At 36.9% G+C, this 13,907-nt stretch overlaps 1 protein-coding gene across 5 annotated transcripts in view; it reads left to right on the top strand.

Moving 5' to 3' along the window:
* epb41l4a.S (erythrocyte membrane protein band 4.1 like 4A S homeolog) overlaps positions 1-13,907 on the top strand; it is a 112,524-nt gene that overhangs the window by 43,973 nt on the left and 54,644 nt on the right. For all 5 annotated transcript variants that reach the window (XM_018235838.2, XM_018235848.2, XM_018235856.2 and 2 more), the window contains 4 exon segments: positions 2,452-2,503; positions 3,521-3,599; positions 3,858-3,955; positions 5,929-6,049. In XM_018235838.2, coding sequence (XP_018091327.1) covers positions 2,452-2,503; positions 3,521-3,599; positions 3,858-3,955; positions 5,929-6,049 — 350 coding nt within the window.

Below are 13,907 nucleotides of genomic sequence, written 5' to 3' on the forward strand. Positions count from 1 at the left end.
CTCAGTGGGACATGGGTTTTTACTATGGAGTGTTGTTCTTAGATCTACCATGCAGCTATTATCTTGTGTTAGGGAGCTGCTATCTGGTTACCTTCCCATTGTTCTTTTGTTTGGCTGCTGGGGGGGAAAAGGGAGGGGGTGATATCACTCTAAGGGCTGGGACACACTGGGCGATTTGGGGAGATTTAGTCGCCTGGCGACTAATCGCCGCGACTTTCCACGACCAATCTTCCCCGAATGCCTCCCCTCGCTCTGCGCCTGGCTAAAATGAAAAATCGCCTGCGCTAATCACACGCGGCAATTCGTTTTCCGAAGTCGCCGAAGTTTCCTCGTGAGGCAACTTCGGGCAACTTCGGAAAACGAATCGCAGTGTGTGATTAGCGCCGGTGACTTTTCATTTTATCCAGGCACAGAGTGAGGGGAGGCATTCGGGGAGAAAAGTCGCTGCGATTAGTCGCCAGGCGACTAAATTTACCCAAATCGCCCAGTGTGTCCCAGCCCTAACTTGCAGTACAGCAGTAAAGAGTGATTGAAGTTTATCAGAGCACAAGTCACATGACTTGGGGCAGCTGGGAAATTGACAAAATGTCTAGCCCCATGTCAGATTTCAAAATTGAATATAAAAAAATCTGTTTGCTCTTTTGAGAAATGTATTTCAGTGCAGAATTCTGCTGGAGCAGCACTATTAACTGATTAATTTTGAATTTTTTTTTTCCCATGACAGTATCCCTTTAAAGTCAGATTTTTTTTTCTCATTGACTTTTTAAAGGGGTAAAACAAAATTTATTAGTGGGGAAAAAAAACTAGAATTTTTCGTGATTTATTAAACTCCCGGGGATGTTAAAATTCCGAATAAAAAATACTTCAAGTCAGACCTGCCGAGTTCATATGTAAGTCAATGGCAGATACAGTATCCCGAATATATACTGATTTACGCTGGGTTTCCGAAAAAGTCGTGGTATTTGGGCATCAAATATGAAAAAGTCACGGTATTTGAGTGCCAAAACCAAAAAAGTCATGGTATTCGGGCATCACATAGAAAAAGTTGCAGTATTCAAATTTTTTTCATGATTTTATCGAGTATCAAGTTTTTTCCCATACAAGAAATTTTCAGGAAAATGTATTGAATTATATGGGTAAAAAATTGGTGGGTAGTTTTCAGAAAATTCTGAGAAATTTTCAGATTTTGATAAATAACCCCCTTATTATGAAGGGTGAACAAATTGCTTTTGAGTATCATACGCAATATATACTTGAGGTGTTATGTACCCCGGTGCAGTATTGTTCTAGTCACGGCAGGCATGTTGCATTGTAATTTGGGAAATGTATGCCCCTGGTGCTGGTGACTGCTGCACTTGCATGGATTTTTTATTAGGTGTTGACAGTAGTTTTCTGTAAAACTTGACAAAACCACTCCTTTGTACGTCAGATATGTTCAGTTAAATGTGAAATGTAAATATGATTTTTTTTACTTCTAAATAACCTATTCCACATTTATTAAATATATATATGTTTGAACCCAAATGTTTTTTTCTAGCTTTTGTTTAAATTTGAGGAGTAAGCCAAGGAAACTAACCAACATGCGCCCATGTGTTTGGGTACCAGCGGATAAATTTGAATTTGAATCAAGCAGATTGTCATTGAATATGTTGGAATTATATCAAAGTGGATATACAATTGTCAGGGTGACTGATGAACAGAGTCTCCTGACTGATACCAGATCAAGTGTTGGCCTGTTTTGCTCACTGTGTAGCTGAGCTGGCCATTGCTCTGTCTAGTTAGACGTTAGGATTAATAATCATATTTTTGCATGTCTTCCCAACGTTATATATTAAGAAAGATTATTTTTTTTCTAGGTGTGTTCTCTTCTTGATACCACATTCACACTTGTATTTCAATTTAAAAATAAGTTAATTACTCCCTTTGTGGCATTATATTTGACAGATACTTTTCCTTCCACAAATACAAATCTAGGCAAGCAACACAATAAGCAATCTGCATGAATACAGATAGATAATGGAACTATATTTATAAACAGCGCAGCTCTCTAGTGTTGCATAAAAGTCAGATCATGGCAGCTGTGTTTGAATTTTAAGCTTGCTCCATCAATATTTGGCCAAGCCCCAAACAGATATTGGTCAGGGAGCCATCACTTGGCCCATACATACAAGTAAACAACATCGGCCCATTTAGGCTAAATTAAAAGAACATTTAGTAATGGACTTTTTCCATTCATAAATATTTGAAGTTTATATATATATATATATATATATATGTTCTGCTTCTGTGGACACAGGGCAGCCCTGTCATTATTATGCATTATAGGGTGCGGATATTTCCTTGTTTGGAAAACTCTACTGAACCTGTACTCAAAGTCTTTATAATGGTACTGCCGAAATATGTTTTCTCATCTCTTTCATTTTGTCACATTAAATATTTTTCCTTTTACAGTATTGGCTGGATCCTACAAAGACAATTTCAGAACACAGAGACTTGATCAGTAGTAAGTATTTGTGCAGCACTGGTGGTGGTGAATGAGCAGCAATCTGGTTATAAATAAACTGTTTGTTAGGGCCCATAATACATAGCAACAGGCGATTCTGCCCCACTTCTTTATTGAAAGGGGAATTAAAATCTAAAATAGAATAATGCTAGAAATGCTGTATTTTGAATACTAAACATAAATATGAACTTACTGCACCAGAAGCCTAATAAAACAAATGATTTATGTTTTCAAAGTTGGCCGCAGGGGACTGTCATCTTGTAACTTTGCTAAACATCTTTGCAAGACCAAGACTATGCACATGCTCAGTGTGGTCTGGGCTTCAGTTGGGAGGTTAAGCTTAGGGAACGTCATAACATTATCAAAATAGCACAAGTCATATAATATCTGCCATAGAAGCCGATATAGCTAGAATGATAATAATCAGAATTTGCAGACTGCACTGAGTCTGTGGATACGAATCTCTACACGGTCGACGGCTGCTTTACAGGGAAACAGACAAAGCTGCTCGAGGTCAAGGAAGTATGGTGTGGGGCTCCCCCCTGCCGTTTGAATGTATGATTGTTTCCCTGCAGAGCAGTTAGGGACCGTCTGAAATTTCCTATCTGCAGCAGTAGTAAAGTAATACGAAGGCGTAATTTCACTGCATACAGTCAGGTTTCTTATAAAACGGTACACATTTTTTAATTAAGGTATATTGGAGATAGATCTCTTTTTTCATTACAGAAAGTAAAAATGGGTTTTTATTTTTTTGCCTTTACATCCCCTTTAAGCTTTAGTTCTCCTTTAAGAATGGACATGGCCATAACAAGTTGAGATCATGGCTGCAAGGAATTATAATATTAGGCTAGAAATACATACTTAGATTAATAGCTTGTTATTTTTGAGCGGCAGAGGATAGGCCGCTGTATGGCCACCTTTAGCAGCAGCAATTTCGTTTCATCACTGTTAATATAATTAATTAAATGTTATTCTATTTTTTATGCAAAATTGTAAAACTGTTCTTTTGTCCTGCAGCCGGACCTCCCTACACTCTCTATTTTGGTGTTAAATTTTATGCTGAAGATCCTTGTAAATTGAAGGAAGAAATAACAAGGTAAGGTTTTATACTAGCATATTTCATTTTCTTGCATTGCCTTTTTCTCAGATTTTTGGGTTAGAATTGGCACTAATGTCCATATAAAAGCTGCATAATTATACATAACTAATGGAACCAGTTATCTGCCTGATCTATAGTACATTGTGTTGGTAAAGGAAAAATCCCCAGGATTTTAGGTCTGATGGGTGACTGGCTTGGCTCAGGAAAACTAATTACAGACCGATAACAGATTCATTGTAATGCTTTATATTCCAGGTATCAGTTCTTTCTGCAAGTGAAACAGGATGTTCTGCAAGGACGCCTGCCATGTCCATTTAATATTGCTGCTCAGTTAGGAGCATATGCTATCCAGTGTAAGTATCTCTCTCTATCTGGCACTCAGCTATCCAACTCAGTTCCCACAGGGAAAGGGTCCTAAACTTTGTAAGACTTTAGTCTCTGTCTCTCTGCTTAAAAATCACTTAAATGGACCTTTATTTGATAACAATTAAGCAATAATTAAATGTTTTCAATAATTGGATGGGCTTACCCATTTAAAAGCAACTCTAGAAAAAATCCAAATCTAAAATAAGAAATATGCATGAAGGAAAAATGTAACCTTAAGGATTTAAAAAATGTTTTAATGATTTTAAAGTTGTTTGTAAATGTCACCGGTTTTGTATGTTTTTGTTGATCTGTAGGCAGCCCTCCTCCACACCTACACAGGGGAGGGGGGAGGAATTTTTGCACGTAGGGGTTGACTTCTCCTTCAAAAAACATGTTGTTTTATTCAGATTTAGGTATATTCCACGAGATGTTTTTTGATTCTTTTCAAAAGACCATACTTTGAAACTCTTCTTAGGCCACCATGACAATATTCAAAAACAATCCTTTTATTTGCTGTAAAAGTTGTGAGCCTAAACACATTTTATCCCTGTTATTAAATGCACCAATGGAGCCCAATAGTACAATGCTTATCACCAATATTCACTCTGCTTCTGCATTTATTGTGCTTGTGGCAAGCTGTATGTTGCTTTGTTCTGTCAGTGAAAGCCCACAGACATATTATTGGCAGGTCTGATGAATAAAAACACACAACTGCAGTGGTTTCAATGAGGTTGGTCCTCCTGTTCAACTGATTACCAATACTGATATAATCCAAGCTGTTCGAGAATACAGTTTAAGAAATATAGAAAGTTTTATGTGGCATCTAGATCCATGTTTCCTCAAATTATCCCTGCTCATATTTAAAACAAAAACAACAGAAGGAGAAAATGTTTCAACAAAGTAAGTTCACCTTAGTTTGTAATGACTCTGTAATGTAATTTTTTTTTGTTCATGTAATGGACCTCGGGCTTTCCAGATAACAGATATTTCTGTAATTTGGATCTTCATAGCTCAAGTCTACTAGAAAATCATGTAAACATTGAATAAACCCAATAGTCTGGTTCTGTTTCAGTAAGGATTAATTATATCTTAGTTTGGATCAAGGTACTGTTTTATTATTAAAAAGAAAATTATTTTTAAACATTTGGAGTATTTGGATAAAATGTAGTCTACAACGGACCTTTCTTACCGATAACAGATCCCATACCTAAATATGCATTTATTTACAAATGTCATGAAACTCCTTGGTAACTTATAATATCCTTATAATTTACAAGAAGGGGTACTTTATTCTCTATATTATAAGTCACCGAGGAGTTGCGTGACCATATAAAAGCATGAGGCCAACAGTCAAGTGTTTTTATACAGGTCATGAAACTCTGAGGTGACTTCTAATAGTCTCATATTTTGCAATGGGGATATTATCATAATATAAAAGTTTCAGTGAGTCATCTTACAGAAATTACATCACTAAGCTCCGATTATAACTGACGACATCGCTAAGCACCGTTTATAAGCATATAATTTACAGGATATTCATGGCTCTTGTGTATTATATACTAATAAAATACTGTATACAAAAAAAAAACAGGACTTTTACATTATCTAAATTTGGTGTCACAGAAGGATTAGATAATCTAATTACAATAAAACAATCACTGGTCTGTGTATGGAGCCACTAAACAAGTAAATTGATACTTTTCTCGCTGACATTATACATCATCACTCAAGAAGGAAAACCTGCTAACTCTCAGTTGGCATGTATGTATGGTAAGTAATGAAATTAATTAAATGGGGCGCAATTCAAGCATCCTTACATGGGGAGAAATTGTACAATTTTTCAGCAGTTGGCCTTTTTTTTTGTCAGGTTTAATATGTCACTTTTGCTGTCAATTTTTTGTTGCAAGACTTTAGTTGAAGAGGTTTCAAGTTGTGAAAAAATGTTGTATTTTTTCTTTAGCTGAACTTGGGGACTATGATCCATTTAAGCATGTCTCTGGTTATGTGTCGGAATACCGTTATGTGCCTGATCAGAAGGAGGACTTGGAAGAGGCCATTGAGAGGACGCACAAAACATTAATGTAAGAAATCAGTCGGCTCTTATTCAGTGTAATTTAAGCATGTAATTAGTAATAGTACAGCAACACGGGACCTGCACACTAGCCTCAGCCCACTCTTTCTGGAGGGGGTGAAATTAGGAATCAGAGATCTGGGAATAATGACGGGCATCATTATTTTTATTTAAAATATTGTTTAAGTTATGTAAAAAAGGGAATGCTTATGAAATATGTAGCAATAATGCAGGACATTTAAAATGTAAAACAGTAACTTTACTACTTATTAAAATATAAATATGTATAAATCATACTGTAGTAATACTGTGCCAGCAGTCTGAATAAAACCTTGTGTTTATATGGCCATTACCTACTCCAGTATATAGGCATTTATGTAATCAGTTGACTACTTATTACATCGTTAAAATTCTCAATTGCGGTTAGTCCAGGTGTCCTCAGACTCCAAAGTTACAGGTAGATGGAGGATTAACACTGTTTTTTGTTCTGTGTGTTGACCCACCCCCTCCACTGCTTCACTTTGAGGGCCCCCAGAAAACTATAGATCCTGACAACCTGGGTTGCTTTTATGATAATCTGCCACCAGGTAAAAGGATATGAAAACATGTTGGGAATGGACTAAGTTTGCAATGAGGCTGATATGTATTTTGTGGTCACAGCCTCATTGCTCCCTGGCCTAATGGTTTTAAAAATTAGTGGTGAGCACAACTTTCCCTTGTTTGTTATAGTTTATACAGGAGCAGTGACCAGCTCCATGTTGTAGCTCCCACCCCTCCCAGCTATAGTCGGGTGATCCCACTGGTGTCTAATAAAAGGGCAGCCAAGTTTGGGAGTTTTACTTTGAAAGCAGCTAGTAAGTTGTAAGTAAAACTTAGTCCCTTTGTAAAATGTATAATGAAGCAATAGAATTCTTAATGAATCAGATGAAAATTGAGCATAGGACTGACCAGATAAGGGATGACTTTGACGTAGTTGGCCATCTTAAATATATTGCAATATATGGACAAACAATCCCTGTTTTGTTTAAAGGGTAAGGCATTTTTCAGTAGCTATATGCACAAAATGTCTCTGTCTTAAATATATTGATAATGGGTTGAGTGCAGAAGACTCTTGTATTTGTATATGTGTATTTTGTGGTCACAACCTCATTGCACCCCCCACCTAATGGTTTTAAAAATTAGTGGTGAGCACAACTTTTCCTTGTTTGTTATAGCCTTTTTTCAACTTTTGCCATTGCTACACAGCAGCTTGTTTATATGAACTATAGAAGTGTTTCTGAAGCAAACAGATCAGTTTTACCAGTGCAGGGCAACACTACATGATATTTTCATTACTTTAATAACACTTTCATTTTTTGGTGTTACTGTTCCTTTAATAAAATCCCTTAATCTTGTTTCTACGCTGGCCTACAGCTCCAATTACTTTTGCAAAAACGTTTGCCATTTGTAACGGGTATTAAACCTTTCTGTGTTTTTTTATTGTTTTTAGCCAAGTCATCAGCAAGGCATTAAGAAAAAGTGCAAATCTCTGTTCAGAATGAAAATTCAGTTTTTGACCCATCCTGTAGAATTCTTGGGGAATTCTAGAGGCTTTTAAAACCCCTTAGTGGACTATGGCTATGCCAGAAAAAACGTCAGAAAAGAGCAAGTTTACTAAAGTGTGAGCACTTCTGCCATTGCGAATATTCTGCTGAACATATATATTAACACCTATTTTCGCACTCATGCTACATAAAGTTGCAAGGTTTACTAATGATGTTGACAATTTTTAGTGATTTTTATCGCCACAAAGAGGCACATTTATCAAGGGTCGAATTTCGAATTCATGTGAGTTTTATTTTTTATAACTCACATGAATTCGATTGTACAGGTATGGGATCCGTTATCTGGAAACCCGTTATCCAGAAAGCTCAGAATTACGGAAAGGCCGTCTCCCATAGACTCCATTATAATCAAATAATCTAATTTTTTTAAAATGATTTCCCTTTTCTCTGTAATAATAAAACTGTACTTTGTAATTGATCCAAACTAAGATATAATTTATCCTTATTGGAACAAAACCAACTTTATTTGGTTTATTTAATGTTTACATGATTTTCTAGATACGCATGCTTAAGATACGCAGATCCAAATTACGGAAAGACCCGTTATCTGGAAACCTCGAGGTCCCGAGCATTCTGGATAACAGGTCACATACCTGTACTTGAAATTCAAATATTCGACTCGAAAATTCTAATTCGAATCGAATTCCACCAAACTCGATTCAAGTTTTTTCTCCGAAAAAAACTCGAATGTCAGGAAGGCTACAAACATCACCAAATTGATCCCTGGACCTTTCCCATTGACTTATACAGTAATTCGGCAGTTTTTAGGTGGCGAATAGTCGAATTCTAATTCTTAAAGGGCCAGAGTATGATAAATCTTGAAAATCTTTGAATCTTTTTTAAAATACTTGAATTGAATTGAGTTTGGACAATTCCCTAGTCAAATTTGACAGCTTTGACCATAAAAAAAATGTGAAAATTAGAATTTTCAATTCGACCCTTAATAAATCTGTCCCAGAGAGTGGCGTTGTGAAAAAATGACAGAAATGTATTCCTGATAGTACTTAATTGGCCATAAGTACATTAAATAATACATTATAAACTGTACCATTTTATATAAATCTATATATATATATATATATATATATATATATATATATACAGTATTCGTTAGTGTGGCCATTGGTAGTGGTGCCAAAAAAATCAGCAAGATTTCAAGCAGATTATGTAATTAACCTATATGATTGCCAAAAAACTTGCAATTCACCAGAAATAACCCTGGAACGAAATGCTGCGCTTGGTTAATTAATGGCACTTATCGCAAGACAAATGCATCTCATCACACTTTAGTAAACATGTGAGCAGCGTTAATTTTGTCACAAGTCTGAGTGATAATGGCAATGGGTTACGTTAGTAAACTGACCCCTATATTTGTTTAAAGTGTCTTTAAATGTTCTTGTTTTGGTCTCCATTCTGTTTTTTAGAACTGGAGAAATGATATCTTCTCACTATCTGAACCTCTCCGGTTCTTTTCTTTGTTTCAGGTGTATGCAGCTCTGAGTTTAGCAGGCTACTTGGACATTTATGTGATGCTGAGTACTGACTAATCTGAGGCATTGTTAGAAGTATAAACTAGAAGAATTGAAAAGCTGACACAATGGGGCAAATTCACTAAGGCGCGAAGCGCCGAACGCTAGCGTTAATTCGCTAGCGTTTGGCATTTTCGCTACTGCGCAAATTCACTAACGAACGCTGGCGTAGTTTCGCTAGTGTTACTTTGCAACCTTTACGCCAGGCGAATCTTCGCTAGCGATGAAACTACGCAAATTCACTAACTTGCGCAGTGCAGTGAACGCTACCTTTTACGCTAGACTTCCTTCGCCACCTCAGACCTGGCGAAGCGCAATAGAGTAGATAGGGATTCTTTAAAAAAAAAGTCAAAATTTTTTCTAAGTCCCAAAAAACGCTGGCGTGTTTTCTACATGATGGCTGATAGGCTGAAAAAGATCGAAAATTTTTTGGGGCTCCCCTTCCTCCCCCCTACATTTCCTGACTCATGGCAACTTACCTAGACAGTAGGCACATCTGTAGGGCAAAATAAAATTTTTATTTGCAGATTTGAAGGTTTTCTAGGCATTTGTAGTGCTAATACGTATTCCTCCATTGAAATTTGAATTTCGTGCCGTATGCAACTTCGCTTTATATAGCGAAACAACGCTAGCGCAACTCTGCAACCTTACGCTACCCCTGTGGGCAACTTCGGATTTTAGTGAATTTGCGAAGCGCTGGCGAAACTACGCCTGGCGAAGTGCGGCGAAGTGCGGCGAAGTTGCGCCTGGCGCAACTTCGCATCTTAGTGAATTTGCCCCATAATCCATTATTGCCTTTAGCTATATGCTCAACTCCGTTTCACCTCTTGCCTTAAAGGAACAGTAACACCAAAAAATGTAAGTGTTTTAAAGTAATAAAAATATCATGTACTGTTGCCCTGCACTGGTAAAACTGATCTGTTTGCTTCAGAAACACTACTATAGTTCATATAAACAAGCTGCTGTGGAGCAATGGCGGAAATTGAAAAACGGCTATATGGCACAGGTTAACTAATGGATAACAGATAACACCATTAGACAGACAGAGCTTATCTGCTATCTGCTGTGTAACTTGAGCTTTTTCTCCTTTGAATAGCTGCCCCCATTGCTACACAGCATCTTATTTATATAAACAATAGTAGTGTTTCTTAAGCAAACACAGCAGTTTTACCAGTGCAGGGCAACACTGCATTATATTTTCATTAATTTAAAACAGTTTTTTTTTTTTTTTTGTTACTGTTCCTTTAATATACTTTCGCTGTAATCTCTTCTCTGTGCTATTGCTGTTCTTGTTAAAAGTTTCACTGACTGGATTGCCCTCTGTGCATCAAGTGACTTCAGATAAAGACACAACCCATGCTTGGAGATTTGTCTAAAACACTGCAAGCTGTAATTTTTGCATGTTGGAGTCATTGGTTTCAGTGATATTTAGATTTTATTCCCTACCTGCTGCGTTTGTTTTCATTGACTTTGCATTGACCAACAGGTGAATGTACTGGCAGTTTCAAGGAATTGTCGTAGAGGGTCACAGTTGAGGATTTTTAGTGTAGTGATCATTTTTTTTACATATGACAACATGCAATGCACAAATGTCCTAAAATCAACCAAAGTGCACAAACAAATATTGGTAACTTCATTGGCCTTTCTTGACTAAACTTGAATTTTTTTGCCATTTTTCCACCACAATTATGTCCTATTCATGACTATTGGGCGCAATTGTGCAACTCTGCCCTGGCAGATGCAATGACACTGAAATTATGGGAAAAGGTTATTTCCAACATTCTGGTTATTTAGCTCTGGCTGCATTGCCCAGTGTATGCTCTCCCCAGGAATCGAAGGCCTATTGGTTGTAATAATTAATTTGTTCCTATATATGGGAAAACAGGTAAAAGCTAATAATAAGATAGATAGACCGGTATTCTTCTATTATTATTATTAACATGTATTTATATAGCGCCAACATATTGCGTAGCACTGTAAAGTAAATGTGATTATACAACTAAATCACATGAATTACATACATAGAACATATGGAGTACATACATCACAATCAATACCGGTACAAAGAGGTGAGGAAGGCCCTATGCATAGGCATACAGTCTAAAGGGAAGGGAGTAATACACAAGGTGTGGGAGTGGGCAAGATCGAATTAAGTGGGTGAGAAATGTGGTACTGTATGTGGTGTTGCATTTGGTAGTTAAGCAGAGTGAGGGTAGGCTTCTCGAAAGAAGTGCGTTTTAAGAGATTTCTTGAAAGCAGAAAAGTTGGGAGAAATTCGGACAGACCGTGGGACAGAGTTCCAGAGAGTTCTAGAAACCATAACCTATAGTTGTACAGGTGAAAGACCAAGAATGCTAGGGACCTAGGGTTTTCTGGATAATGGGGCTTTGAGTGATTTGGATCTCCAGGCCATAATTTTGTTTGAAAAGTTCTGCCTCTAATATGAATTTATGCAATTTAGGTAGGATCAAATTAAAAGTATAAGTATGGGACCTGTTATCCAGAATTATCAGGACCTGGAGGATTCCGGATTACAGATCTTACCGTGATTTGGATCTTCATACCTTGTCTACTAGAAAATCATATAAACATTAAAAAAAAATCCAATTGGCCTGTTTTGATTCCAATATGGATTTATTATATCTAAGTTTGGATCAAGTACAGGGTACTGTTTTATTATTACAAAGAAAAGCAAAATGTAGATTATTTGAATAAAATGAGTCTATGGAAGACAGCCTTTCTGTAATTTGGAGCTTACTGCATAACAGTTTTCGGAATAATGGACCCATATCTGTACTGTTTTATTATGAGAAAAAGGAAATCATTATGAACAATGAGAAATGATTTCTTAAATTGAGCTCTTTGAGAATTGCCTTCCCGTGATTTTAAGCTTTCTGGATAATGGGTTTCCAGTTAAAGGAGAATAAATACCATTTTGCAATTGGGTTTCCAAAACCTAGGCACCCCAAGTCTCTACTTTTACTTACCTGACACCCTGGGCCGGTGCTCCTATCAGTAGAAAACCACACCGGCCCGAGTTCTTCCAGCGAGCACCACGGAGCAATCCTCTTCCTTTTTTATTTTTAAAATTTCCCGGGCAGACGCATGGGCTGTAGAATGGAATTCCATTTATTAAAGTTCGGCTTTGTGCCCTACTGCACATGGGCAGCTGTGAGAAGAAGCAGTAATAGGGTGCTCACTAGAAGAACCCTGGGCCAGTGCAGTTTTCTGCTGATAGGAGCACTGGCCCCGGGTGTTAGGTAAGTAAAAGTAGTCACTTAGGGGTACCTAACTTTTGGCACCCCCAAGTGTAAAATGGTATTCATTCTCCTTTAAGGGATCCCATACCAGAACAATTAGATATTGTGGAAGTATTATTTCCCTACTCTGGGTTTCTACTGATTTTATGGTAGAAAAAGCTGGTGTACCAGCCAAAACATTGGCTTTACGTCAAATTAATCAAGATAAGACCTTCAACACATAGGCAACTGATTGAAACAATATGTCCTATAATTATGCATTTTCTCCATAGGCAATTTTTAGTCCATTAGATCCAAAAGTTCTTGTGTATTAGAAGGCTGGATAGTGACATTTAAGATATATTAATTTTTGGACCTCATTTGGATTGATTTATAGTAATTCCAGTTATTGCTATTATGTTAATCTTGCATGCAATCTGTTGTTGCATACATACAGTTACAAATTGTTAATAGATTCATGAGTTTTAATGGAAACATATCATAGCAGCTGCCTACTCAATCCTGTATATGTCCATTGTTTTTCTTTTGTAGTATAATGGTATGATATAGTAGCTTAAAGGGGTGGTAATGTTGTAGAATGGCCAATTTTAAGCAACTTTTCAATTGGTTTTAATTGTTTATTTTTTATAGTTTTATAGTTATTTGCCTTTTTTTCTGACTCTTTGCAGCTTTCAAATGGGCGTCACTGACCCCTTCTAAAAAACAAATGCTCTGTAAGGCTACAAATGTATTGTTATTGCTACTTTTTATAACTTATCTTTCTATGCAGGCTTCTCCTACTCATATCCCAGTCTCTTATTTAAATCAGTGCATGGTTGCTAGGGTAATTGGGACCCTAGTTACCAGATTGCTTAAAATGCAAATTGCAGAGCTGCTGAATAAAAAGCCAAATAACTCAAAGGCCCTAAATAATAAAAAATAAAAACCAATTGCAAATTGTCTCAGAATATCACTCTCTACATCATTGTGAAAGTTATCTGAAAGGTGAACCACCCCTCGTTTCCAGTGCCTTATACTGCTTATTACTAGGGTTATCTCAAGTTAAGCTTGCCTGTTATTATCACATGGCTTTCAAAGAAAGTCAATGGTGAGGGACATGTGTCTGGTCAAAGTCAGAAACTTAACATCAAGCAAGGAGATTTGTTTGGATGAACTTCTTTATGAATACTTGTGCAATGTAGTATCATAACCTATCAACATATTATCAGAGGTTATTCGCTATTGCGCTCTCTGCACTAGTGATGCACCCTCCCTCAATCCACACCGATGCGAGATAACTGTTCCTCAGTGCAGAATTGTTGCTGAATTCACATTACACTGAAGCATGCAAACCAATGAATTATGCATCAGAATTGATTAAATAATCAGTCTAGTTCCATTAGTTTCTAAGTGATGTAACATCACTTTCTCCTAATGCATTGATTTCCCACGATCCTTAGCTTAGTTTCCAGCAGCAGTACAGGGCTTAATAGGCA

Source organism: Xenopus laevis, chromosome 1S, assembly GCF_017654675.1.
Source record: "Xenopus laevis strain J_2021 chromosome 1S, Xenopus_laevis_v10.1, whole genome shotgun sequence".
Lineage (NCBI taxonomy): Eukaryota > Metazoa > Chordata > Amphibia > Anura > Pipidae > Xenopus > Xenopus laevis.